Raw genomic sequence first — 25420 nt, 5'->3', positions numbered from 1 at the left:
CCACCCCTAGTTTCCCCTTTTCCTCGTTGGGCTTCCTCCACCCCTAGTTTCCCCTCTTCCTCGTTCAGCTTCCTCCACCACTAGTTTCCCCTCTTCCTCGTTCAGCTTCCTCTACCCCTAGTTTCCTCTCTTCCTCGTTGGGCTTCCTCATCCCCAGTTCCCCTCTTCCTCATTGGGCTTCCTCCACCCCTAGTTTCCCCTTTACATCATCAGGCTTCCTCTACCCCTAGTTTCCTCTCTTCCTCGTTGGGCTTCCTCCACCCATAGTTTCCCCTTTACATCATCAGGCTTCCTCTACCCCTAGTTTCCTCTCTTCCTCGTTGGGCTTCCTCCACCCATAGTTTCCCCTTTTTCCTCATAGGGCTTCCTCCACCACTAGTTTACCCTCAAACTCATTGGGCTTCCTCCACCCATAGTGTCACGCTTAGTAGTGGATGGATTTAGGGTTTGAGACAGTTTAGGTAGCCTTGCTTTTTAATCTGGGGCATGTTCAGTTGAGGCTATATGAACTGGACTGTCCTCCTTCATTTTACCCCACTGCGAAGGGGAGCCATGCCTGTTACGCAGCCATGATAATCTTCAAATGTTATTTATAAAGTAGACAATTACTGGAGGGAATTCCTTTTGTCCTTTGGTGAGGTCAAAAGGTGAACAGGTGTGACATGCACAACATTTATGCAAGTAAGGAGAGGGAAAAAAGTTAATAAAATAACATTCCCAGAGAAATAAGTCAAAATATTCTGGAGTCTACAGTCTGGCTAATTTGTGTACATACGCATGCACGCCTGCGCACGCACGCGCACACACACACACCACTTTAGAATGCCAAGAAGCAAGCAGATGGAGAATCTCTAACCTCTGTCCCCGTGGCACCCTCTCGCCTCCTCTGCAGCCGTTCCACGTCGTCGATCTCGTACACCTTGATCTCGAAGGGCTCTTTCAGGGTCCCTCCCAAGGGGGGCAAGTCCACCCACTGGCCTGGTACGCCAGCCTTTCTGCCCAGGGAGGAGGTGTCCGGCAGGGGAGCAGGGATGAGACGGCGGCGCTGGAGGCCTGGAGCAAGTGGGTGAAGGGAGTGATCAGTGGGGGTACCGCTGTTCATTGGAGTTGGATATGCACACCAGCAATATCCTAGCACGTGTGGCACTGCCTTGAAATATGCATGAAGCAAAAACATGCCAAGACACAGACTGATAGCAGACTTCCATAGAGCCAGCTGGGATCACATAACCTTGGGCTAGCACTGATTACATATGCATTAGGCACTAGACCCTATCTGTTGCTGTTATGAATTAAGGAGGATGGGCACATGAATCTGAATAGACCGAATTATTGTTATGAGTGTACACTGCAGCCGGATACGTTGTCACTTCAGATACTACACATGAATGGAGATTCATGACAATGCTAGGTGGAGTACATACTGTACATCGAAATATATATTCATAGGTTTAGGAAAAATAGATATATAAATGTGAGATATCCATGTGCAAGGCAAATTCATACATGATATTAGAGTGTATGAATACATTCTTACTCACTTCAGCATGCATTCAATGTTGTATATAGCACCAAGGATGTCACCTAGCAACGCTTTTCAATAGAATATAAATAATCTACTCGTGAGAAAACTAGAGAAAATATTGTATGTATATTTTATTTTACAGATTTCAAAGAAAAGTTATATCACTATTTTAATATGTATATTGTTAAATTGGAATATTGTGAGGCGCTAAATTAAATAACATCATACTTATTTCACAAGTACAACTTTATGAGATCATGAGTGGTGATTGATGTGGTACAGCTGTCTGGATATTGTTACAGAACTCTCTCAGTGTAACTAATACTCACCATTGCCTCTCTTCTTGGGTGATTTAGACACTCTACTCCTATTAGAGGTGGACACCCCGCTCTCGCTCATGGAGTCGTGGGCTGACGAGGCACTGCCTGTGGTCTCGCTGTCCCGGATCATGCTTTCATACCCGCTGCTGCCCCCGCTGTGGTAGAAGAGCGCAGTACGCCCCATGGCCGGTGGAAGCTCCCCACTGAGCACACTGCTATTGTCACTACCGTGCCCGCTGCTGTAACGCTGGGGCCTCCGCGGGGCTGTGATCTTGCTATAGGGCGAGGGCAGCGGCGTGCTGACAGGGGATCCTCTGACGCTTGCCCCGCTATCGTTGGCATTGTCCCCTGAACCCCTGCTTAGATGTTTCCTTGGGCTTCCCGCCACAAGCTCACTAACTCGGCTATTGGCAGCCCGGATGGCCTGCTTGGTGCCCATGATAGTGCCCCTGCCAGGCTTGCCATTACCATTGGTCCCTGCCAAGGAACGAGCTGGAGGTTTCCCCGTTGGAGGTAGGCTGGCATTGCGTGCGGTTGGCGCATCATCAGATTTGGTGGAGTAGTTAAGGGTCTTGGAACTGCTGGCAGACAAGGTTCTAGCCTTTGATCCACTGGCAACTATGGCCCTGGGGTTGACATTAGCTTTGAGCTGTCCCAACTTGCTTGACGTCGCAAACGTGGTGGAGGAAGGTGGAGAGGTAGCAGTGGATGTGGAAGTAGTGGAGGTGGGAACCCCAAGTTTTGGCACTGATCTATTGGATTTTCCATTGTCTCCTAAACTAATGCCACTATTCTCTCTCGACAGGCCAGGTCTGGACCTCACTGAGGTTAGACTGTCACTTCTCTCCAAGGACATTAGGCTACCATAGTACCTTCCAGAATCGCCTTTGGCTCCTCGTGTCTTCAGGCTTGACGCTGTCTTAGCTGAGCCATGGTCAGCCTTCAAGCTGGATGTTTTGTAGCTAAACAAATCCCCTCTGAATCGAACATCAAATTCCTCCTCGGATACTGATGTTTTAGGCAATGAGGACCTTGCAGCGTCGCTGGCTGCCCTTAAGGCACTAGGAGATAAGACTATCCTTGTCTTTTGATCAAGGCTTGATTTGCGAACAGGTGGAGCAGGAGGAGAGATAGAGCCGGACTTTGGAAGCATGCTGCTTTTCTGTCCATTTGCCTTCTTTCCCAAAGAGGAGAATCTCAGACTACCACTACCATCGCGGCCCCATTTTGATTCAGGGGAACTGTGGGGGACTGACACTGTGCCAAGAGTGGTGGCGCCTCGCCTGAGCTGTGGCATCCTGCTCATGGTCTCTGCTTTCTTGCTGCTGGACTTCTCACAACCGTCTACCACCCTCTGAGTCGAGGAGGATACCTGTGCTTTCGGCGGTCGAGGTACACTGTTGCTGTTTCCTCCCGGCTTCCTGGAAGGGAGGCCACTCACGCCATTTCTGGGTGGCTTACTCGCCACAGTGGATTCAGTGGCTCTAGGATCCGAATGGCCGCCCCCTCGCAACCAGAGATCATCTTGCTTGCCTTCCTGCCTGCTGCAGCTTGGGGCAACTGATGAGGTAGGTTTGGTTTTCCTGGGAAGACTGGAGTGAACAGCATGGTGTGGGATCTGAGAAGAGGCTGAGGTGTTCAGAGTGTTTGCTCTGAGAGATGCTTTGGTAGAGTCAGGAGAAGGTGGGCACTTAGTTAGGGAGAGCTTGCTTGGGGTTGCGGGGTCACTGTCCAACTCAGAGAAGCAGACACCACTGTCATTTAGGGAGCTCTTGGTACCATGCTGCAAGAACGGCTCCCTACGGAATATACCAGGGGAGGACAATATGGAGGTGTTCTCCGGTACCATGCACTTAGCCCTCTGTAAGAATCTACTTGTCGAATGGGTGCCGTCGCTCTCCAGGGAGCACACGCTCACTTCACTCGGCCAGGAGCCAATGGAAGACTGTCTGCTACCATGATGGGCAAACATCTCATCCTGTGAGGCTGAGCTCACCCCAGATGCACACTCTTGAGCCGTGTAAGCATCAAATTCATCGTTGATGCTGCTAATGATGCTGACAGGACGGGAGCCTGAGGCCAGGGCCTGAAGGGAGCAGTCACTATTAAAGCTGATGATGCTGGAGGGCCGCCCATTGTCTGGGACCAGTCCTATGGGTAGGTCCTCCACAACTGTGAACACCAGCTCGTCTTCCCCATTCAGCTCCACGGGTTGCTGCAGGGTGATCGTGGTCCTCAGGACATCTCTCTCCAGGCATCTGCCCCTCAATGCTGCTCGAAGGTGGCTCATCTCCATGGGACTCCTGCCATGATGGGCCCTCTCCAGGACCGGGGACCCCCCATGTTGTCCTTGCCTTAGGGCCTGCTGACTCATGCCCACAGGGGGTGCACGGCAGATCGCATCCAGGCCCTGAGAGGGTGTTCTGGAGGATCTTGGCAAAGAAGGAGAGGCAGAAGGCTTAGGTACAGTAGGCCCTTTGTTGAGGTAGACCTTCTCTCGCACCACAGGCTCTGAGTCTTGCAACAAAACACTGGGCTTAACCACGCAGGCCAGAACCTTCTCCCCATCTGCACTTGTCCGTTTGTGACTCTCTGGGTCCCCTCCATCTAAGGACAATTTGGAATGTTCCTGCTCAGACTTAGCGGGAGCTGTGTTGGTGGTTGTTGTGCTAACGAGAGGCTTTTGGGAGGGGGATTTAACAGTCTTGGGGGACACAGTCTCCTCTGGGCTATTGGTCCTTTGGGCTATTTGTGCCCCTTTGCCCTCCCCAGTGAAGGCAGCTGGGCCCTCGCTGCCATCAATGCACTCCAGTCGCTCTTGGAGCTCAGCAAACGTGTCACACTTGAAGTATTCCACCTCCGGGCGTTGGGTGTCTTTCCCGCGCTTCCTGTTCAGCGAGGGAATGATCGGAACAAAGGAAGGTGGGCCCTCATTGTCGCTGAGCTCTCTGTCTGAAATGGTGGCCCCACCAGGCCCGATGTAGATGACCGTGTCGCAGGAGTGCTCACTGCTGGATGAGTAGTCCGGGTCACTGGACAGCAATGTGGGCATATCGGGGTCAAGAGCCACGGTTCGTGGGTGGAAGGGTCTCAAGTGTGGCTTGCGGATTCTTCCCTCTTCGCAGGAACTCTCACCACCAGAGGAGCTGGATGCATACTGTAAGCAGGAGAGAGAACACACATTCAAATCTTGTCTGCGGTAGGGATTCAATGGCTGAATTATAAACTGTGTTCAATTCCTAGACTTTTCAATTTATTGGAACCCAATACCATTCAAGGTTAAAAGTGCAAACCAAAGGCTACATGAAAATGTATGTAAAAAAAATAATTTGATGTATCCTATGGTGTCCTGATCTATAAAATATAAGTAGATGCTGTCAATCTGCCTAATTATGTTGAAGGTATGCTTTCCAAATCTCAGGGCATACATTGGATTCTCTTTAGTATTGATCACATGGCATAAGACACTGAGAAAATGATTGCTGTAACAGCCCTTCCTTTGGAAGAAATACAGATGAGCTTAATAGATTTAATTATTTCTATGGCAGAGTCATTATTACCCTGGGAAATCATTCAAACAATTCAGACATTCTCTAATTGAGTGATACCAAAGGATGCTTGAGGAATAAAGTCTGTATCTATGAAGACCATGCAAAGAATGTAATATGAATGTATTGATCCAAATCTTAATGGATGCAAGACCCAATACTCACGTACACATTCTGGATACAGATGACCACACACACTTTAATTCAAAACATAACCCACTGGGCACAGACGTCAGTTCAACATCTAGTTTTGATTTACATTTTGATTGAGTTGTCAACTAATGTGAATTCAATGTGAAATCAACCAAAAATGTCAACCTGTCATTGGATTTAGGTTCAAATGTAGGTTTTAATTAGGTTTAGGTTTTTTTTTAAATACAAAATTCCCTTACCATGATGACTTGATGACTTTTTGCAAATCCAACCAGTCTTCCATATTGATTCAACGTCATCACACATTGACTGTTTTGGTTGAAATGATTTGGAAACAGCATTGATTCAACGTCGTCACACTGACTTTTTTGGTTGAAATGATTTGGAAACAGCATTGATTCAACCAGTTTTTCCCCCAGTAAGAAGCCTTGAAATAGCTTGTTTATATGTTACTACCTTGGATTTCTTCTTCCTCATGCGGTGGATACGCGAGGCCAGCTGCACAGTGGTGAGCGTCTCCATGTAATTGGTTGGTGAGTCAGAGATGTGTGCTATCATGGTGGTTCGGCAGTTGATGTTGCCCAGAGACTCCCTCAGCAACATGGTGAGCTTGCTATCCCTGAATAATACATCAGAAATCCCCTCGTTAGTCCCCCAAAAAAGGACCAGCACCAGATCCTTGTAGCCATAACTCACTCCCCTCTAAACCTCCCAGGATCACAGCAACCATTCCTAATTGTACCAAAGGATTAGGCATAGACAGGCAAAAGGCGGCAGAAACGAGATCTCATTTACCATTTTCAACTACCACTTTCCGTTTCAACTACCTTCTCATGTTCTGTCTGTAAGTAGGGCAATTTGTGAAAGTGTCCATGAAAACTAGTTTTAAATAGACAAGAAACATTTTCATTAAGCCCACCCTACTCTATACCGTGTATAAATAAAGCTGATCTTGTCTGAGACTCAAGTAAAAACATCTCATTCCACATATTCCTTTTCACAGACTCAATCTTCTATATTACAATCCAAACCCCCTCATCTCATTGAAGCCAGAATACACCCTTTCCCTGAACCATAACACTGTCAATAATTTCCCACGTTGGTGCTTCGCTAATTCCCTCAACTTCTCTCTCATCCAAACAGGCTAATAGGGCTTCATAGATTATTCCTGTCAGGTGGGAAGAACAATGGAGAGAGATAAAAAGGCCATGACACAAAGCCAGACACACAGACACAATGCAGACACATTCAGATTGGCATTGGGAAAAAAACAATTATTCACGAGCATCTGAATGTGTTTGTCCCTCGTCTCAGACATACCTGTAGGGTACGTAAAACTAATATCATATTCAAGAGCGTTTGTCCCTCGTTTTCAGACATACCTGTAGGGTACGTGAAAAATCTTTATTCACAAGCGTTTGTCCCTCATGTTCAGACATACCTGTAGGGTACGTGCTTGGCCCCATTGGCCAGGGCGAGGATGACGTTTCCCAGAGCAGAGAGCGACAGACACTGGCCTCCACCTCCTTCCCGAGTCCGACGTATGTCTGTCTCACAGCTGCCCAGATCCAGCAGGTGCAGACGACTGCGGCCGCCAGACACTTTATGAGAGAGGGAGAAAACAGCAGAGACAGACAGAAAGACAGAGAGAGAGAGAGAGAGAGGGGGAGAGAGAGAGAGAGTGTGAGAGTGAGAGGGGGAGAGAGAGAGAGAGAGAGAGAGAGAGTGAGAGAGAGAGAGAGGGGGAGAGCAAGAGAGAGTGTGAGAGAGAGTGTGAGCGAGAGAGGGGAGAGAGAGAGAGAGAGTGAGAGAGAGAGAGAGAGAGAGAGAGGGGGGAGAGAGAGAGAGAGAGGGGGAGAGAGAGAGAGAGTGGGAGAGAGAGAGAGAGAGAGAGAGAGAGAGAGAGAGAGAGAGAGAGAGAGAGAGAGAGAGAGAGAGAGAGAGAGAGAGGGGGAGAGAGAGGGAGAGAGAGAGAGAGAGAGAGAGAGAGAGAGAGAGAGAGAGAGAGTGAGAGGGGGAGAGAGAGAGAGAGAGAGAGAGAGGGGAGAGAGAGAGAGAGTGTGAGAGAGGTAAATTGAGAGAAAAATAGGAGCGATGGGGGCCTCCCGGGTGTGGCAGTGGTTTAAGGTCTTTGTGCCCCCAGAGACTCTGGGTTCGCAGCCGGCCGTGACCGGGAGGCCCATGGGGCGGCGCACAATGGCCTAGCGTCATCCGGGTTAGTGAGGGTTTGGCCGGCAGGGATATCCTTGTCTCATCGTGCACTAGCGACCTGGTCAGCGTGCACTGCACCCGGCCCGCCACAGGAGTCGCTAGTGCGCGATGAGACAAGGATACAGTGTTTCCTCCGACACATTGGTGTGGCTGGCTTCCGGGTTGGATGCGCGCTGTGTTAAGAAGCAGTGTGGCTTGGTTGGGTTGTGTTTCGGAGGACGCATGGCTCTCGACCTTCGTCTCTCCAGACCCCGTTTGGGAGTTGTAGCGATGAGACAAGACAGTAACAACTAACAATTGGATACCACGAAATTGGGGAGAAAAAGGGGGTTTAAAAAAAAGAGAAAAAAAGGAGAGATAGTAAATTATAAAACCTGAACTTTAGCTAGAGCACCAAAATAAAAACAAGCTCAGGAGTTCACATTGAATGGACCACTTCAAACTTCACATTTAGCTTTGTGCTAAATGACCGATACACTGAATGACACTTTCAGGGGGCACTGAGCCCACTGAGCACAGCAGGGATTTTAAGTGGAACACAATGAAAAGACATAGGGGCCTGACAGAGGTGGCCCGATAGATACACACGTCGAGGTGTGGCTTAACGCGACCACGCACCCGAGGAGGGTTTTCCCCTTACTCCCATGTAATTAGCCTAACTTTCAAGGACATTCATAGACTTGTGCCGAAGCCACTCCTGTTTTGTCTTGTCTGTGTGCTTAGGGTCGTTGTCTTGTTGGAAGGTGAACCTTCGACCAGTCTGAGGTCCTGAACAGTTTTTCATCAAGGATCTCTCTGTACTTTGCTCTGTTCATCTTTCCCTCGATCCTGACCAGTCTCCCAGTTCCTGCCGCTGAAAAACATCCCCACAGCATGATGCTGCCACCACCATGCTTCCCTGTAGGGATGGTGCCAGGTTTCTTCCATTTGGCATTCAGGCCAAAGAGTTCAATCTTGGTTTCATCAGACCAGAGCATTTTGTTTCTCATGGTCTGAGAGTCTTTAGGTGCCTTTTGGCAAACTCCAAGCGGGCTGTCCTTTCACTGAGGAGTGGTTTCCGTCTGGCCGCTTTATTATAAAGGCCTGATTGCTGAAGTGCTGCAGAGATGGTTGTCCTTCTGTAAGGAACTCTAGAGCTCTGTCGGAGTGACCATTGGGTTCTTGGTCACCTCCCTGACCAAAGCGCTTCTCCCCCGATTGCTCAGTTTGGCCGGGGTGCCAGTTCTAGTAAAGGTCTTGGTGGTTCCAAACTTCTTCCATTTAAGGATGATGGAGGCCACTGTGTTCTCGGGGACCTTTAATGCTGCAGACATTTTTTGGTATCCATCCCCAGATCTGTGCTTTGACATAATCCTTTCTTTGAGCTCTACGGAAAATTCCTTCGACCTCCTGGCTTATAGGGTATTGTGTGTAGATTGCTGAGGATTTACATTTTTTTAATTTAATACATTTTAGAATAAGGCTAACGTAACAAAATGTGGAAAAAGTCTCTGAATACTTTCCGAAGGCACTGTACTTGGCTGTCACAACAACAAATTATTTTCATTATACTCATTCAGCCACTAATTTGTTACCCGACCTGCTAACACTGACAGTAAAGCTAGGAAAGCTGTTGCATTATACTCATTCTGCCACTAATTTGTTACCCGACCTGCTAACACTGACAGTAAAGCTAGGAAAGCTGTTGCATTATAGTTACATCACTGTTTCTTTAGCTTACGATTAGCTGACGTTAGCTGTCTAACGTTTAACTTAATCTCAATCTAATTTACTCGTCTCAGATATGTCAAGTAACTACTTCCAGTGTTTTCCTGCCCTTGGACGGTCTAAGTATTTAGAAAAGATGATTCTTGTTGGCTTGCCTATATGTCCTCTCATCTTGCCCCAGACCAGCTGGGGAGACAACCCTACCAAATGACCGAAACCAGCGGAATATCCAGGTTTGCATAAATAGCCAAATGCAGAAGAATATTATAGCTGTTTTTTTTATGGATACAGCTCACTAGTCCTTACTACATGATGATTAGCAATCTTTATGCAATACACATAGCTAGTTAGATGCAAACAAGTGTTACGAATTTACCAGTGATGAAGTGCTTCGAACTCACATATAAATGTATTGAGTAACTGGAGCCCACAGCTTGAAGCCTGAACCCATGAGGTTTGTCTAACCTGGTCCTTGGGCAGTTGATGAAACTCCATTTGGTGGTGTTTTCTCCTACTATTGTTCAAACAAAAACGATATGGAACAGCTTTTCCGGCATCTTAAAAGCAGGGTTAGTTAGATCTGTTGGGATAGGCTCTTTGACTGATTATGGTGACATACATTCCATGCGACAGTCTAGCTGTTCATGTTAACATTTTTACGTTTAGAATTCAAGTGTTTTTTTTTGGTATGATGTCATTTGTTGATTAAAAGACGACATGGAATTATATTAAAATGACCAATCAAGCATATACAAAATGATTATAGAATGTTAAAAAAAACAGCCGTTGTCGGGTTATGATTAAAGTAGGCAATTTAACAAAGGAGTGAAGGGAGTACCCTACGGCTGTATCCTACTCTGGGCGTGGTCACGTTATGCCTCGCCTCGCCGTCTGTATCTATGAATCAGGAGTTATGGACAGTCGGCTCAGAAGTGGCAATCAAAAAGGCTCACACTTTCGGGGGGCTAACTGCTCACAGATAAAAGACATAGTTACGGTTGAGAGGACAGATTCCTTCCCATTTGAGCTCATCTAGGTCAGTGGTATGAAAACTTTGACTCATATCATTAAGAGTAATTCGAACGGTGTCCTGATTTAATACAGTGGTGGGGCTGAAGATGAACCCAGCGTCAGCAAGATTTACATTCCCCTGCGCTCCAGAGTGACAACCCTCCCCGGAACCCGGGAATTGCAAACTAGCCTCCTCTTTTATGTGCCGCTCTTATAAACATTCCCAGAAAGAGGACTCAAGCCTCATTACCTATTGAAATGTATTCTGGCTCCGGACAGCGTGTGCCGTGTCTACCCCCGCATTGCAGCGAAGGGAGTGTGAAATACTAATGACAGCAGCTAATGTAGAGGATGCGGCGATGACAGGTAGGCTAGGGCAGCGTATAATGAAAATGAGCTAGCCTTCCTTGTTAGTATTCCTGTTAAGGCCTTATCAGCAACTCCAAATGAAGATAATTAATACAAGTTGGATTGGAAAAAAAGAGCAAGAGAGAGAGAGGAAGAGCAAGAGAGAGAGAGGAAGAGCTAGAGAGAGAGAGGAAGAGCTAGAGAGAGAGAGGAAGAGCTAGAGAGAGAGAGATAATAGACTTGCTGGATGGCCTAGCCTTTCCAGCAGGCCTTAACATACTAATGATGCATGTGAAATATGTTCTCCAGATAAAAGGGCAAGGGTTTTTCATTGTGCTGATCAGAGTGGCTCCTTTGAGCATCGAGCAAATTAAAGACGTCATTATCTTTCAAAGGTTTATCTGCATCAATATGGTGGTCAATGTGGAGCTCCAGATCAATATTTAACATCACATGAATAAGACACCATATTTAACTGTCATCACATGATAAGACACCATATTTAACTGTCATCACATGAATAAGACACCATATTTAGCTGTCATCACATGAATAAGACACCATATTTAGCTGTCATCACATGAATAAGACACCATATTTAACTGTCATCACATGAATAAGACACCATATTTAGCTGTCATCACATGAATAAGACACCATATTAACTGTCATCACATTCATTTTGACACCATATTTAACTGTCATCACATGAATAAGACACCATATTTAGCTGTCATCACATGAATAAGACACCATATTAACTGTCATCACATTAATTTTGACACCATATTTAACTGTCATCACATGAATAAGACACCATATTTAACTGTCATCACATGAATAAGACACCATATTTAGCTGTCATCACATGAATTTTGACACCATATTTAACTGTCATCACATGAATAAGACACCATATTTAACTGTCATCACATGAATTTTGACACCATATTTAACTGTCATCACATGAATAAGACACCATATTTAGCTGTCATCACATGAATAAGACACCATATTTAACTGTCATCCTCCTTCATTATGTAACCTCTGATGACTGATGAAATTCATACATGGGTAGACTGCGCATTGAATATCAAATTAACTCGCTAGAAAAAGTTTTGCTTGCCCAGTGTGCTCTGGTGGGTTTACACTATCTGGGCAATTCCATTGGTTGAATAGTGCCAGGCAAGTCAAACCAAGCAGTATATATATATAAACCAAGTATTTGAAAGAAAACAAATACCTATTTGACCCAGGTGTACTAAGTGCACACACCAGACCAACCATCCCCAACTTCTCCCCCGACACACAGCCACGGGCATCCTACTCACTTCCTCCTTTGACACTCTTCTCCATGCGGTACTGGTAGATGTGGAGGGTGAAGAGCATATGGGAGTTTCTCCTCTCCTCCTCATCGCAGTGAGGGCGGCTGGTGCTTCGTGCCTCCAGGGCTGTGTCCAGAAAGTAGGCTGCCCGCTCTGCAGTGGCCGCACGCAACTCACTCTGGTTCTGTAGCTGAGGGGGGGAAGAGAGATGAAAAATGAGGGAGACTGAACGGAAGAGAGGAAAGGAGACAACTCATACTAAAACTACTGAGACTAGTACTGTACCTCCTACTGTTCCTGCTGTTGTAAAAGCTTTTCATGCCAATAAAACCCTTTGAATTGAAATGAGAGAGTCGAGAGAGAGAGAGAAATAAATAAAGAGAGAGTGCACGAGAGAGAAAGGGGGAGGTACAGAGAGAGTTGCTAGAAAGGTAAAGACAGAGAGGGAGAGAAAATGGGAGATAGAGTAAGAGAGACTCCCACACAGACACATAATGAACGAGATGAAAGAGAGAGGGAGACACAAATAGGTGAGAAAAGAACATAGGAGAGACGGACAGGCAAATAAATAGAGACAGCCATAGACATAAAGAAAGAAAAGAAGAGAGGGGGTGGGGGGGGGCGAGTGAAATGAGAGAGATGAAAAGAGACTGCATTAGAAGTGTCTAGCTAATTGGGTGAACAGCACACATTTCTGGCCCGGCGGAGGGAGTCTCCTGGGTGATCAGGAGGTCAGATATGCGCACAAAGGGAGGGAGAGGTGAGAGAGGGTCCAGGGAGGGAGAGGTGAGAGAGGGTCCAGGGAGGGAGAGGTGAGAGAGAGAGAGAGGGTCCAGGGAGGGAGAGGTGAGAGAGAGAGAGAGAGGGCCCAGGGAGGGAGAGGTGAGAGAGAGAGAGGGTCCAGGGAGGGAGAGGTGAGAGAGAGAGAGGGTCCAGGGAGGGAGAGGTGAGAGAGAGAGAGAGAGGGTCCAGGGAGGGAGAGGAGAGAGAGAGAGGGTCCAGGGAGGGAGAGGTGAGAGAGAGAGAGGGTCCAGGGAGGGAGAGGTGAGAGAGAGAGAGGGTCCAGGGAGGGAGAGGTGAGAGAGGGTCCAGGGAGGGAGAGGTGAGAGAGAGAGAGGGTCCAGGGAGGGAGAGGTGAGAGAGAGAGAGGGTCCAGGGAGGGAGAGATGAGAGAGGGTCCAGGGAGGGAGAGGTGAGAGAGAGAGAGGGTCCAGGGAGGGAGAGGTGAGAGAGAGAGAGGGTCCAGGGAGGGAGAGGTGAGAGAGAGAGAGGGTCCAGGGAGGGAGAGGAGAGAGAGAGAGGGTCCAGGGAGGGAGAGGTGAGAGAGAGAGAGAGGGTCCAGGGAGGGAGAGGTGAGAGAGAGAGAGAGAGGGTCCAGGGAGGGAGAGGAGAGAGAGAGGGTCCAGGGAGGGAGAGGTGAGAGAGAGAGAGAGAGGGTCCAGGGAGGGAGAGGTGAGAGAGGGTCCAGGGAGGGAGAGGTGAGAGAGAGGGTCCAGGGAGGGAGAGGTGAGAGAGAGAGAGGGTCCAGGGAGGGAGAGGTGAGAGAGGGTCCAGGGAGGGAGAGGTGAGAGAGAGAGAGGGTCCAGGGAGGGAGAGGTGAGAGAGAGAGAGAGAGAGAGGGTCCAGGGAGGGAGAGGTGAGAGAGAGAGAGGGTCCAGGGAGGGAGAGGAGAGAGAGAGAGAGGGTCCAGGGAGGGAGAGGTGAGAGAGAGAGAGGGTCCAGGGAGGGAGAGGTGAGAGAGAGAGAGGGTCCAGGGAGGGAGAGGTGAGAGAAGGTCCAGGGAGGGAGAGGTGAGAGAGAGGGTCCAGGGAGGGAGAGGTGAGAGAGAGAGAGAGAGGGTCCAGGGAGGGAGAGGTGAGAGAGGGGCCAGGGAGGGAGAGGTGAGAGAGAGGGTCCAGGGAGGGAGAGGTGAGAGAGAGAGAGGGTCCAGGGAGGGAGAGGTGAGAGAGAGGGTCCAGGGAGGGAGAGGTGAGAGAGAGGGTCCAGGGAGGGAGAGGAGAGAGAGAGAGAGGGTCCAGGGAGGGAGAGGAGAGAGAGAGAGAGAGAGAGGGGGTCCAGGGAGGGAGAGGTGAGAGAGGGTCCAGGGAGGGAGAGGTGAGAGAGAGGGTCCAGGGAGGGAGAGGTGAGAGAGGGTCCAGGGAGGGAGAGGTGAGAGAGGGTCCAGGGAGGGAGAGGTGAGAGAGGGTCCAGGGAGGGAGAGGAGAGAGAGAGAGAGGGTCCAGGGAGGGAGAGGAGAGAGAGAGAGAGAGAGAGGGTCCAGGGAGGGAGAGGTGAGAGAGAGGGTCCAGGGAGGGAGAGGTGAGAGAGAGGGTCCAGGGAGGGAGCGGTGAGAGAGAGAGAGGGTCCAGGGAGGGAGAGGTGAGAGAGAGGGTCCAGGGAGGGAGAGGTGAGAGAGAGAGAGGGTCCAGGGAGGGATAGGTGAGAGAGGGTCCAGGGAGGGAGAGGTGAGAGAGGGTCCAGGGAGAGAGAGGTGAGAGAGAGGGTCCAGGGAGGGAGAGGTGAGAGAGAGAGAGGGTCCAGGGAGGGAGAGGTGAGAGAGGGTCCAGGGAGGGAGAGGTGAGAGAGGGTCCAGGGAGGGAGAGGTGAGAGAGGGTCCAGGGAGGGAGAGGTGAGAGAGAGGGTCCAGGGAGGGAGAGGTGAGAGAGGGAGAGGGTCCAGGGAGGGAGAGGTGAGAGAGAGGGTCCAGGGAGGGAGAGGTGAGAGAGAGAGTCCAGGGAGGGAGAGGTGAGAGAGAGGGTCCAGGGAGGGAGAGGTGAGAGAGAGGGTCCAGGGAGGGAGAGGTGAGAGAGAGAGAGGGTCCAGGGAGGGAGAGGTGAGAGAGAGGGTCCAGGGAGGGAGAGGTGAGAGAGAGAGAGGGTCCAGGGAGGGAGAGGTGAGAGAGAGAGAGGGTCCAGGGAGGGAGAGGTGAGAGAGAGAGAGGGTCCAGGGAGGGAGAGGTGAGAGAGAGGGTCCAGGGAGGGAGAGGGGAGAGAGAGAGGGTGCAGGGAGGGAGAGGTGAGAGAGAGAGAGGGTGCAGGGAGGGAGAGGAGAGAGAGAGAGAGAGAGGGTCCAGGGAGGGAGAGGAGAGAGAGAGAGGGTCCAGGGAGGGAGAGGAGAGAGAGGGTCCAGGGAGGGAGAGGAGAGAGAGAGAGAGAGAGGGTCCAGGGAGGGAGAGGAGAGAGAGAGAGAGGGTCCAGGGAGGGAGAGGAGAGAGAGAGAGAGGGTCCAGGGAGGGAGAGGAGAGAGAGAGAGAGGGTCCAGGGAGGGAGAGGTGAGAGAGAGAGGGTCCAGGGAGGGAGAGGTGAGAGAGAGAGAGGGTCCAGGGAGGGGGAGGTGAGAGAGAGGGGCCAGGGAGGGAGAGGTGAAAGAGAGGGTCCAGGGAGGGAGAGGTGAGAGAGAGAGAGGGTCCAGGGAGGGAGAGGTGAGAGAGAGAGAGGGTCAAGGGAGGGAGAGGTGAGAGAGAGGGTCCAGGGAGGGAGAGGTGAGAGAGAGAGAGGGTCCAGGGAGGGAGAGGTGAGAGAGAGAGAGGGTCCAGGGAGGGAGAGGTGAGAGAGGGTCCAGGGAGGGAGAGGTGAGAGGGAGAAAGGTTGTCTGAGGAAGTTAGGTGGAAGCGGCATCACAAGAGCCCAGGTAGCTAAAGAATTGAAGCATTCAATGACGGGTGATTTATTGTTGAGAAAGGAGCACACAACGTAAGCACAAATTTTAGATATTAAGTCAGAATATAGCTGAACATAGCCTATGCTCGGTTTGTCACAAACTATTAAAATGCTTTCTCTAGAGCTCCCCACCCAAAGCCAACACACACACACACTCCCACTAGCCAACCAGCTCCTTACCTGTGATCCGCAGATGGGGTCCTCGCGCAGGTACACCCCCGGAGACTGGCCATCCTGCAGGCTGCCTGTGGACACATTGGACAGCAGGTCGGTCAGCGCCTCGTCCCGGCCGGAGATCTCCACGGCGGACACGCGGACCGAGAAGCGTGCCCCGGCCTTCTCCTTGCGTTCCTCGATGAGCTTGAAGAGCCAGGAGATGGCGCAGGGAGCCACACCCAGGCTCTGTGTGGAGCAGTCCCGACCAATCATGGTGTACGTCTTACCTGTGGAGGAGGGTTCAGAGGTTATTTGAGGTGGTGAGTGGTGCGCTTGTTATACTTGTTGGGTTGTTTTCTCAGACATGGACTAAGCCTATAGTTTTGGTCTAAAAGGCATGTTCAACTGAGATTCTCCATTGAAAGTGCATCTTAGTCCTTGGCTAGACTAAATCTGTGTCCTGTAAACCGGCCTGTCGGATTTTAAGTGGGCAGGTAGCCTAGTGGTTAAAGCATTGGACTAGTAACCGAAAGGTTGGAAGATCAAATCCCCGTGCTGACAAGGTAAACATCTGTTGTTCTACCCCTGAACAAGGCAGTTAACCCACTGTTCCTAGGCCATCATTGAAAATAAGAATTTGTTCTTAAGGTAAACAACTGTTGTTCTGCCCCTGAACAAGGCAGTAAACCCACTGTTCCTAGGCAGTCATTGAAAATAATAATTTGTTCTTAATTAACTGACTTGCCTAATTAAATAAAGCTTTAAAAAAACTGTCAAAGGTTGCTTATATTATATATTATATATTTATAATATAGTTATATATTTGTTCAGAAATTAAATAGCTAGTTCAAAGAGGAATAGACACATCAAAAACAGGTTTATGAGTGCAGTCTGCTGTTGAAGTAGATAAAAGACAGGGTTGACAAAACGTTTTAACCCAATGAGTCCCACTGTATCACCGGGGCATCTTTAGGCTTCGAACCCATTTTAAACAGTGTGTGTTTGAGCCACAGACTACTGGGTTCAACCATTTCATGAGTCTATTTCTCGTGCATCCGTAGATAGCGACCATGTGTAGTCTGTGTGATTAACGGGAGATGAGCTAGAGCGGTGTTTGTGAGACAAGAGCGGATCCCGAAGGGGACCGGGGCCGGGTCTTTCATACAAAAACGTCTATAGAGTCTGAATGGTTTGAGCTACAAACTATTAAAGCTGTCTAAACTAATCTATGAAAAGCTGAGACTATCACGAACACACACATGTTTTGCTCTATGATGTCACCAGCTACACAAGACTCGTTAGGAGGTAAGGTGTTCCCAGGACATAGTGTCTATAATACTGTAACAAGCTCACATAGTTGCTGTCACAAATTCCACACAGTTGTCATTGACTAGTTGGATATACATTTCCCAGAGAGCAAACAATTTCTGTAACTACAACATTCATATAAATACATTTCTACCTGGTTTTTGGTTTGGTGGACCTTATTTTTCTATTCATATCCATAAAAGTCATGAATGCAACTGTTTATGTCAAATTATTTTGTGTTCTACTTACAGCCCTGGTTGTCCTGAAAAGGAAATGGTAAAACACTTCATCGTGAGGCTAAATATAGAGGCTGGACTTGGAGAAAAACCAACGTCAGATAAATGAAATACTGGAATCTCGTGACTAATAGGGTTAAGTGAAGTCTATGGATGTGGATCAAATCTAAATATTTGTAGCAGTAAAAGAAGTAACAGCAGAAGTAGAAGTAAACAAACAACATGGGAGATCTGATGTCCTCATCGGTGGGTTTGGCAGAGAGACCGACACAGCCGGAGGAGAAGGACTAGATAAAAGGACAGACTGGTCTAACAACCAGATGGAAAACAAGGGCACTTTACATTCTGCATAAAGCTCTTTCTCTCTCTCTCTCTCTTTTTCCCACTCTCAAAAAAACATGCGTGCGAGCACACACACACACACACACACACACACACACACACACACACACACACACACACACACACACACACACACACACACACACACACACACACACACACACACACACACACACACACACACACACACACACACACACACACACACACACACACACACACACACACACACACACACACACACACAAACACACACACACACACACACACAAACACACACACACACACACACAAACACACACACAAACACACACACACACACACACACACACACACACACACACACACACACACACACACACACACACACACACACACACACACACACACACACACACACACACACACACACACACACACACACACACCCACACCCCCTACAACATTATACTGAAGTGGCCAATGCCTTCCTTCTCTCTGCCTGTCCTTCAAAGCTCTCCACACAAACTCAAAGAGGGCTTTAAAATAAGGCAGACAAAACAAAAGGGGATTCTCCATCTCTCTGCTCTATTATAAACAATCATTGGGACTCCCACCAGGAAATGAAATCCGTGAAGTGGTTTCCTAATGGGAAAGGGGGGTAGGGACACACAATGGTTGAGTCAATTAAAACAGGGACCTCTGTTCAGTCAGTCATCTAGTTTGTTTCTTGAGGTGTGAAAACAGGAAATTAAACTGTTTGACACATTAATGGGCCGTCATTCGTTATTTCAAGGGCATAGATTTGTGTGTGTGTGTGTGTGTGTGTGTGTGTGTGTGTGTGTGTGTGTGTGTGTGTGTGTGTGTGTGTGTGTGTGTGTGTGTGTGTGTGTGTGTGTGTGTGTGTGTGGTCATACCGAGGTTGGCATGGCCTAAGCAGAAGATGCAGCCGTCTGCACCGTTCACCACCGATTGGATGACCTCCGCCACCGTCCCCGAGCACACCTCAGCCTATCAGTAGAAAGCACAGATCATTTCAGCCAATGACAACACAGCATATCACACCTCAGTGTGACTGAGTCTCTGCGTGCAGAACGTTGTTTGTGAGTTCAGATCATTTGACATCACAGGACATCCCAATAGCAAAGAGGCAAACACAACCAAGCAGGAAAGAAAGCACAGCACCATGCCAAACATACAAGGAGAGGCCATCTACAACCCTTTGGATGCATATCAAACGCAAACACTTCTAAGACCTAAAAGCACTAGGGGCGAGAGTTCGTAGGTTGCAGTGTATTTCTACACGTTGCATCACGCTGCAAATCTCTCTTGGTTGTTTTAATATGAATGACCCGTCCACTTTATTCACAGTAGCAGAACTTGCATATAGGGCAGCACATTGCAGATAAAGGGCCTTGGTCAGTGGTTTTCAACCTGTGGTCCGCTGATTTTTATTCCTTCATTCCTTTAACGGTCAGAGTATTTCTGGTATTACAAAGATTTTCTAATTCATTTCCACAATGCAATTGTTAAAAATAATACAGATACATTTATTTTGTTACATTCACTTACTACAATTGACCACCAAGATATTTTATTGGATTGGGACCTGCTGGCCAAGGAAATGCTGCCTCGCTTGGCAATCTCATGACTCAGCCTGTTTCCAGGATGCAGAGTAGACCTGCATTGCATAATATGGACATATAACGTTTAACGTTCTCAGCTCTCTCTCTCTGATCAGTCCGATTGCCAGCTCAGTTCTCTCTCTGATCAGTCCGATTGCCAGCTCAGTTCTCTCTCTGATCAGTCCCATAGCAGCCTCAGTTCTCTCTCTGATCAGTCCCATAGCAGCCTCAGTTCTCTCTCTGATCAGTCCCATAGCAGCCTCAGTTTTCTCTCTGATCAATCCCATAGCAGACAGGCAGAGCCACAAAGCCTCCATGATGAAGTGTTCAAACTCTGGCACTACGCCACGTGTGTGTGTATGTGTGAGAGAGACAGAGTGAGGAGATACAGTAGTGTGTGTGTTGCTGTGTGTGTGTGTGTGTGTGTGTGTGTGTGTGTGTGTGTGTGTGTGTGTGTGTGTGTGTGTGTGTGTGTGTGTGTGTGTGTGTGTGTGTGTGTGTGTGTGTGTGTGTGTGTGTGTGTGTGTGTGCGTGCGTGCGTGTGTGTGTGTGTGTGTGTGTGTGCGTGTGTGTGTGTGTGTGTGCAGGTTGACTGGCAGTGTTCTAATAGGAGCTCGACAGTAGCTCTGAAGTCTTCTTCTTCAAAGCCGCCTCTCCTTTGAGCAGTAGGGTCACCAATCATCAGACTGACGTTGCCTGACAGGATACCCTCTAACCTGTAGCACAGCGCGTGTTGCAGCTAAAACTGGTGCAGGCAGAAAGTTTGTTGTTTCTTTCTCCCCTGCACTCTGGGGCTGGTTTCTGGTGCAGGGCTATATCCTCACACAACCATCACCACAACCACCCACCCACCCACCACCACCACCCCCACCCATCCACCACCACCACCTCCCCTACCCACCCACCCACCACCATCACCACCAACCACCACCCCCACCCATCCACCACCACCACCACCCCCACCCACCCACCCACCCACCCACCCACCCACCCACCCACCCACCCACCCACCCACCCACCCACCCACCCACCACCACCCACCCACCACCATCACCACCAACCACCACCCCCACCCACCCACCCACCCACCCACCCACCCACCCACCCACCACCACCCACCCACCACCATCACCACAACCACCACCACCACCACCACCACCACCCCCACCCATCCACCACCACCACCACCATCACCACCACCATCACCATCATCATCACCACCACCACCATCACCACCACCATCACCACCACCATCACCATCATCATCACCACCACCACCACCATCACCACCACCATCACCACCATCACCACCACCACCACCATCATCATCACCACCACCACCATCACCACCACCACCATCACCACCACCATCACCACCACCACCACCATCACCATCATCACCACAACCACCACCACCACCACCACCATCGTCACCACCACCACCATCACCACCACCACCACCACCACCACCACCACCACCACCACCACCACCATCACCACTACCATCGTCACCACCATCACCACCACCATCACCACCACTGCCACCATCACCATCACCACCACCACCACCCACCCACCACCATGCACTGTGCAATTAGATATGTATTTTTGGAAAGCTTGGCTAAGCCCTGACTGGAATTCAAAGCACTTTGACTTTAAAGGGACCAACTGCTTAGCCTGTTCCCAACCCCCATGTCCAAAAATAGGAGCTGTGGTCACTTTCCCACCCTCCTCCCCCTTGGACATCTCATCATATCAAGAACATCATACAACTCCACGGTTCGTCAACGTAGGTTCTGGAGATCCACAGAGTGGGAAGGCTTTTTTCCCCCAGCCCAGCACTAACACACCTGTTTCAGCTAATCAACTAATCATCAGGCTCCTCATTAGTTTAATCAGTTAGTTGAATTAGTTGAAATTGTGTTAATGCTGGGCAAGTACAAAAGCCTGCACAACCTGTAGGTCTCCAGGATGAGGTATAAAGAACAGGGGACGCGGGGTTGGGGAGAGTGTCTGTGGCTTACTTGTGATGCATCCTGGGAGAAAACAGCATCGAAAGCAAACATCTTGGGGGCGGCTGCGGCGGCGCGCCTCTGAGCAGCACTGGAGTGGCAGTTAGCGGACGTTTCGCAGAGGGTGAGCTGCTTCTTGCGGGCGTCCACCTTTAGAAATGACCTGGACTCCGAGGTGTTGCTGGAGCCCTGGGCAGAGCAGATGCGTACCATCACTTTGACCTGCAGAGAGAAAACGTCCAAACCCCCCCCCCCCCAAAAAAAAATGTCAATGTTGAGTGTGTAATGAACAGTGTTTATATTGGTATACAGTAGCATGTCTAAGACAATGTTCCACTCAGGGACATTAAAGTTCATCCTTTCCTAGTGACTTTTTAAAATCAAAAGCTCACATTGCAGAAAGGTCAAGTCAGCCTTGCCAATACAGGTGTTTCTATCTCAAGAGAAATGACTAGGTTAAGTGTAAAACTATATACACAACACACCTGCTTACTGCTTTATGCTAATGATAATTCACCTGGTCCTGCTAACACTAAACTGAGGGACTAAAGCTAACTGCTAATGCTAATTAGCATACCTCAATTACCTTTGTGACACTACCTTGTGTACTTAGATAACTTAACCTGTCATGGTGTAGCATGAATGGAGACAACATCACCGAGCATCAACAAGCATGCATGCTACGCTAACCCTCTTCAGTTACCTTGCCAAGGATTACCTTTCACATTTTTTTTTTACCTTTATTTAACTAGGCAAGTCAGTTAAGAACAAATTCTTATTTTCAATGACGGCCTAGAAACAGTGGGTTAACTGCCTGTTCAGGGGCAGAATGACAGATTTGTACCTTGTCAGCTCTAAGATTTGAACTTACAACCTTCTGGTTACTAGTCCAACGCTCTAAACACTAAGCTACCCTGCCACAACATTTGCTGAGACTTGGATGTGCGACTTGGCAGCATGGGGATATTCCGATTCCCGTACTCCCCACTCCTTCTCCCTCCTGCCTCATCCTCCGGCTCAGGAATATCCCACCAGTGACATGTGGGGATTCTCCAAACTGAAGAGGCTGTCCCTGACCTTAGCATGTCATTGACTTGGGTACTGTAGTATCAAACCAAAACAACAACACTTCGTGAGGAATGAAGCTGGTTTGTTTTCTATGAGTCCAGCAAGTACATGGCTCAGTCTTCCATCTACGGTGTCAAAGCCCACAGCAGCTGGCTAAACACTGACCAGGCTAGTGTAGCGTAGTGTAGTGTCGGCTCTGACAGCTCCCATTCTCCAAAGGGTTTTTATTGTGCCCATCAAATAGCAGCTGAATCTGCAGTTTATTCTGAAGGGGAGGTTAAGTTCAAAACCAATAACAATCTTGGAGCGGCAGCAGTTTTGAAAACGATGTGACCCTGACCAAGTCAAGCGAATCTTAACCTCTAACTCACTCCACCACTAGAAACGGAAGGACCAAAGAAGACCAGAAGCCTTTTATCAATCTGGTCAATTCAAAAGAAAAACTAAACCGGAGGATTTTTTATTATTTTCTTTTACAGTTCATGACGTGTAGTTCTTGACAGAACAGTTTAGTCCTGATCTGTTGGCTATAATATACCTGCAGTACCAAATCACAGTAAAACTAACAGTTCCAAGGATAACAAAATGAAAACAAATGAGAATACACTATCATTTAATTTGCTATAATGTCTGGTGATGTTCAATACCCAGCAGAACCTGTGGCAACAAATCTAAGTAAATGAAGTGATAAAAAAAATGCTATAAGCCGTCGGCTGCAGTTAAGCTGTTGCTGATTTTGGCTGCGCTCCACGTGCTTCGAGTTTGTTGACATTCTACCACCGTTATCATTAGCGACTCAGTCTAGTGACCTGGAAATGTGCCACCCCCAACAGCTGTATCACCAAATTCATCTTGTTCATAAAATATAGCATGTTCCAAATCGCTCCCAATATAGAAGTGCTGTGTCTATGCTGATTAAATCTCTCCATTTTGGATTGTGTTCAACAATAGGCACACATTTACAGTTTCTGGATTAAAGTTCCTCTTTCGGTTTTGCCTTTGCCATCATCCTAATCGATAAATCAAATTTATCAATTAACGTGTCACTCAGCGAGCAACACAATGCTCCCCCCTCATGAAATATGCACATCCGCACCTCAATTATGTGTCATAATTTGAACAAACCCCAATGAATTGAAAACCACTAATTGAGATTAATACATTCAAATCAGTTCCTTTCATGGTGGCATTAAGCCTCTTACAAGAGTTTTAACTCTGCATGTGTGGATGAAGGTTTATTCTGATTGGCTGACTCAAGTAGCCAGTCTTCCATTACCACCGACAGTGCTACTCTTCCAGATAGATTAGTCATATACAGTAAGCTCCAAAAGTATTGGGACAGTGACATGTTTTTAGTTGTTTTGACTCTGTACTCCAGCACTTTGGATTTTAGGGGACCAAAAGCATTGGGACAAATCCCCTTATATGTGTATTAAAGTAGTTCAAAGTTAAGTATTTGGACCCATATTCATATCATAGCATGCACTGTTTACATCATTGTTGGGTGTATTTGCTGTTCGTTCTGGTTGTGTTCTAGATTATTTTGTGTCCAATAGAAATGGTAAATAGAATGGTAAATAATGTATTGTGTCCTTCTGGAGTCACTTTTATTATAAATAAGAATATAATATGTTTCTAAACACTTCTACATTAATGTGGATGCTACCATGAATACAGATAATCCTGAAAGAATCATGAATTTTGATGAGTGAGAAAGTTACAGACGACAAATATACCCCCAAGACTTGCTAACCATTACAATAACAGGGGAGGTTAGCATTTGGGGGGGGGGGGGTATGATCTGTCTCTCTCTCTCTCTCGCCCATGGCGGGGGCAGCCCCATTTGACCCAGAAAAACCCCTGCTCTGTATGCTCCAGACAGCCGGCAGACAGAGGGAAAGGTTGAGGAGTTTTAATTTGATTTGAACAGAAGCCAGCATGGACACACACCGGTGGTTTTTCCCCTCTCATTTCAAATAGTGCTGAAAGGTTTGGCACCCCGGTGGCAGGGGTAAGGAGAGAGACAGAGAGAGAGAGAGAGAGAGAGAGAGAGAGAGAGAGAGAGAGAGAGAGAGAGAGAGAGAGAGAGAGAGAGAGAGAGAGAGAGAGAGAGAGAGAGAGAGAGAGGGAGGGAGGGAGGGAGGGAGGGAGGGAGAGAGAGATAAGAAGAGAGAGGGATAAAGAGAGAGAGAGAGAGAGAGAGAGAGAGAGAGATGAAGAGAGAGAGAGAGATGAAGAGAGATGAAGAGAACGCGAGAGAGAGAGAGGTAGTGAGAGAGAGACAGAGAGACAGAGAGAGAGAGAGACAGAGAGACAGAGAGACAGAGAGACAGAGACAGAGAGAGAGAGGTAGTGAGAGAGAGACAGAGAGACAGAGAGAGAGAGAGAGAGAGGGGGGGGGCAGAGAGAGAGAGTGAAACGTGTGTCAGTTGGTAGCGCGTGGTGCTTGCAACACCAGGTTTGTGGGTCCGATTCCCAGGGGGGTCCAGTATGAAAATGTATTAACTTAATGTAAGTCGCTCTGGATAAGAGTGTCTGCTAAATTACAAAAATGTAGAAAGAGCATACCATGTCATTATTGTCTACTATAGTCCCCAAACATTTCACCGAACAATGACGTACAAGCAATTAAAGACGAGAGAACCAACACCACAACCTGCTTGAGCTTGAAAGAACATGCCTCTCGAGCATGGTCCGATTGCTATCATTCACTCACTGTAAACAGATTTTTATAGCCTAACCACCAGGGCCCGCTTCCTGTAGTGTGACTACAAACAGCTTGAGCATTTACAACCGCAGCAAACAGATAGATTAAGAATTCAATCCCCTGACAATGAGGGTCTCTGTGTCTAGGACTGAATTACAATAGTATTCCCTCACATGTAACGTAGTATCGAGCGAGAAGTTC

The 25420-nt window shown here is 48.3% G+C and overlaps 1 protein-coding gene across 3 annotated transcripts in view; it reads right to left on the bottom strand.

The window, feature by feature from the left end:
- Positions 1-25420, bottom strand: part of kif26aa (kinesin family member 26Aa) — a 182723-nt gene that overhangs the window by 13204 nt on the left and 144099 nt on the right. For all 3 annotated transcript variants that reach the window (XM_052471316.1, XM_052471317.1, XM_052471318.1), the window contains 8 exons: positions 21457-21666; positions 18725-18818; positions 15967-16229; positions 12155-12338; positions 6988-7147; positions 6003-6165; positions 1855-5002; positions 857-1053 (listed from right to left, as the gene is read on the bottom strand). In XM_052471316.1, coding sequence (XP_052327276.1) covers positions 857-1053; positions 1855-5002; positions 6003-6165; positions 6988-7147; positions 12155-12338; positions 15967-16229; positions 18725-18818; positions 21457-21666 — 4419 coding nt within the window. The remainder of the gene's footprint in view (positions 1-856; positions 1054-1854; positions 5003-6002; positions 6166-6987; positions 7148-12154; positions 12339-15966; positions 16230-18724; positions 18819-21456; positions 21667-25420) is intronic.

The sequence above is a fragment of the Oncorhynchus keta genome, chromosome 19 (genome assembly GCF_023373465.1).
Source record: "Oncorhynchus keta strain PuntledgeMale-10-30-2019 chromosome 19, Oket_V2, whole genome shotgun sequence".
In the NCBI taxonomy this organism is placed as follows: domain Eukaryota; kingdom Metazoa; phylum Chordata; class Actinopteri; order Salmoniformes; family Salmonidae; genus Oncorhynchus; species Oncorhynchus keta.
Note: the sequence above shows the minus strand (reverse complement) of the source record. Positions and strands in the feature narration are given on the sequence as shown.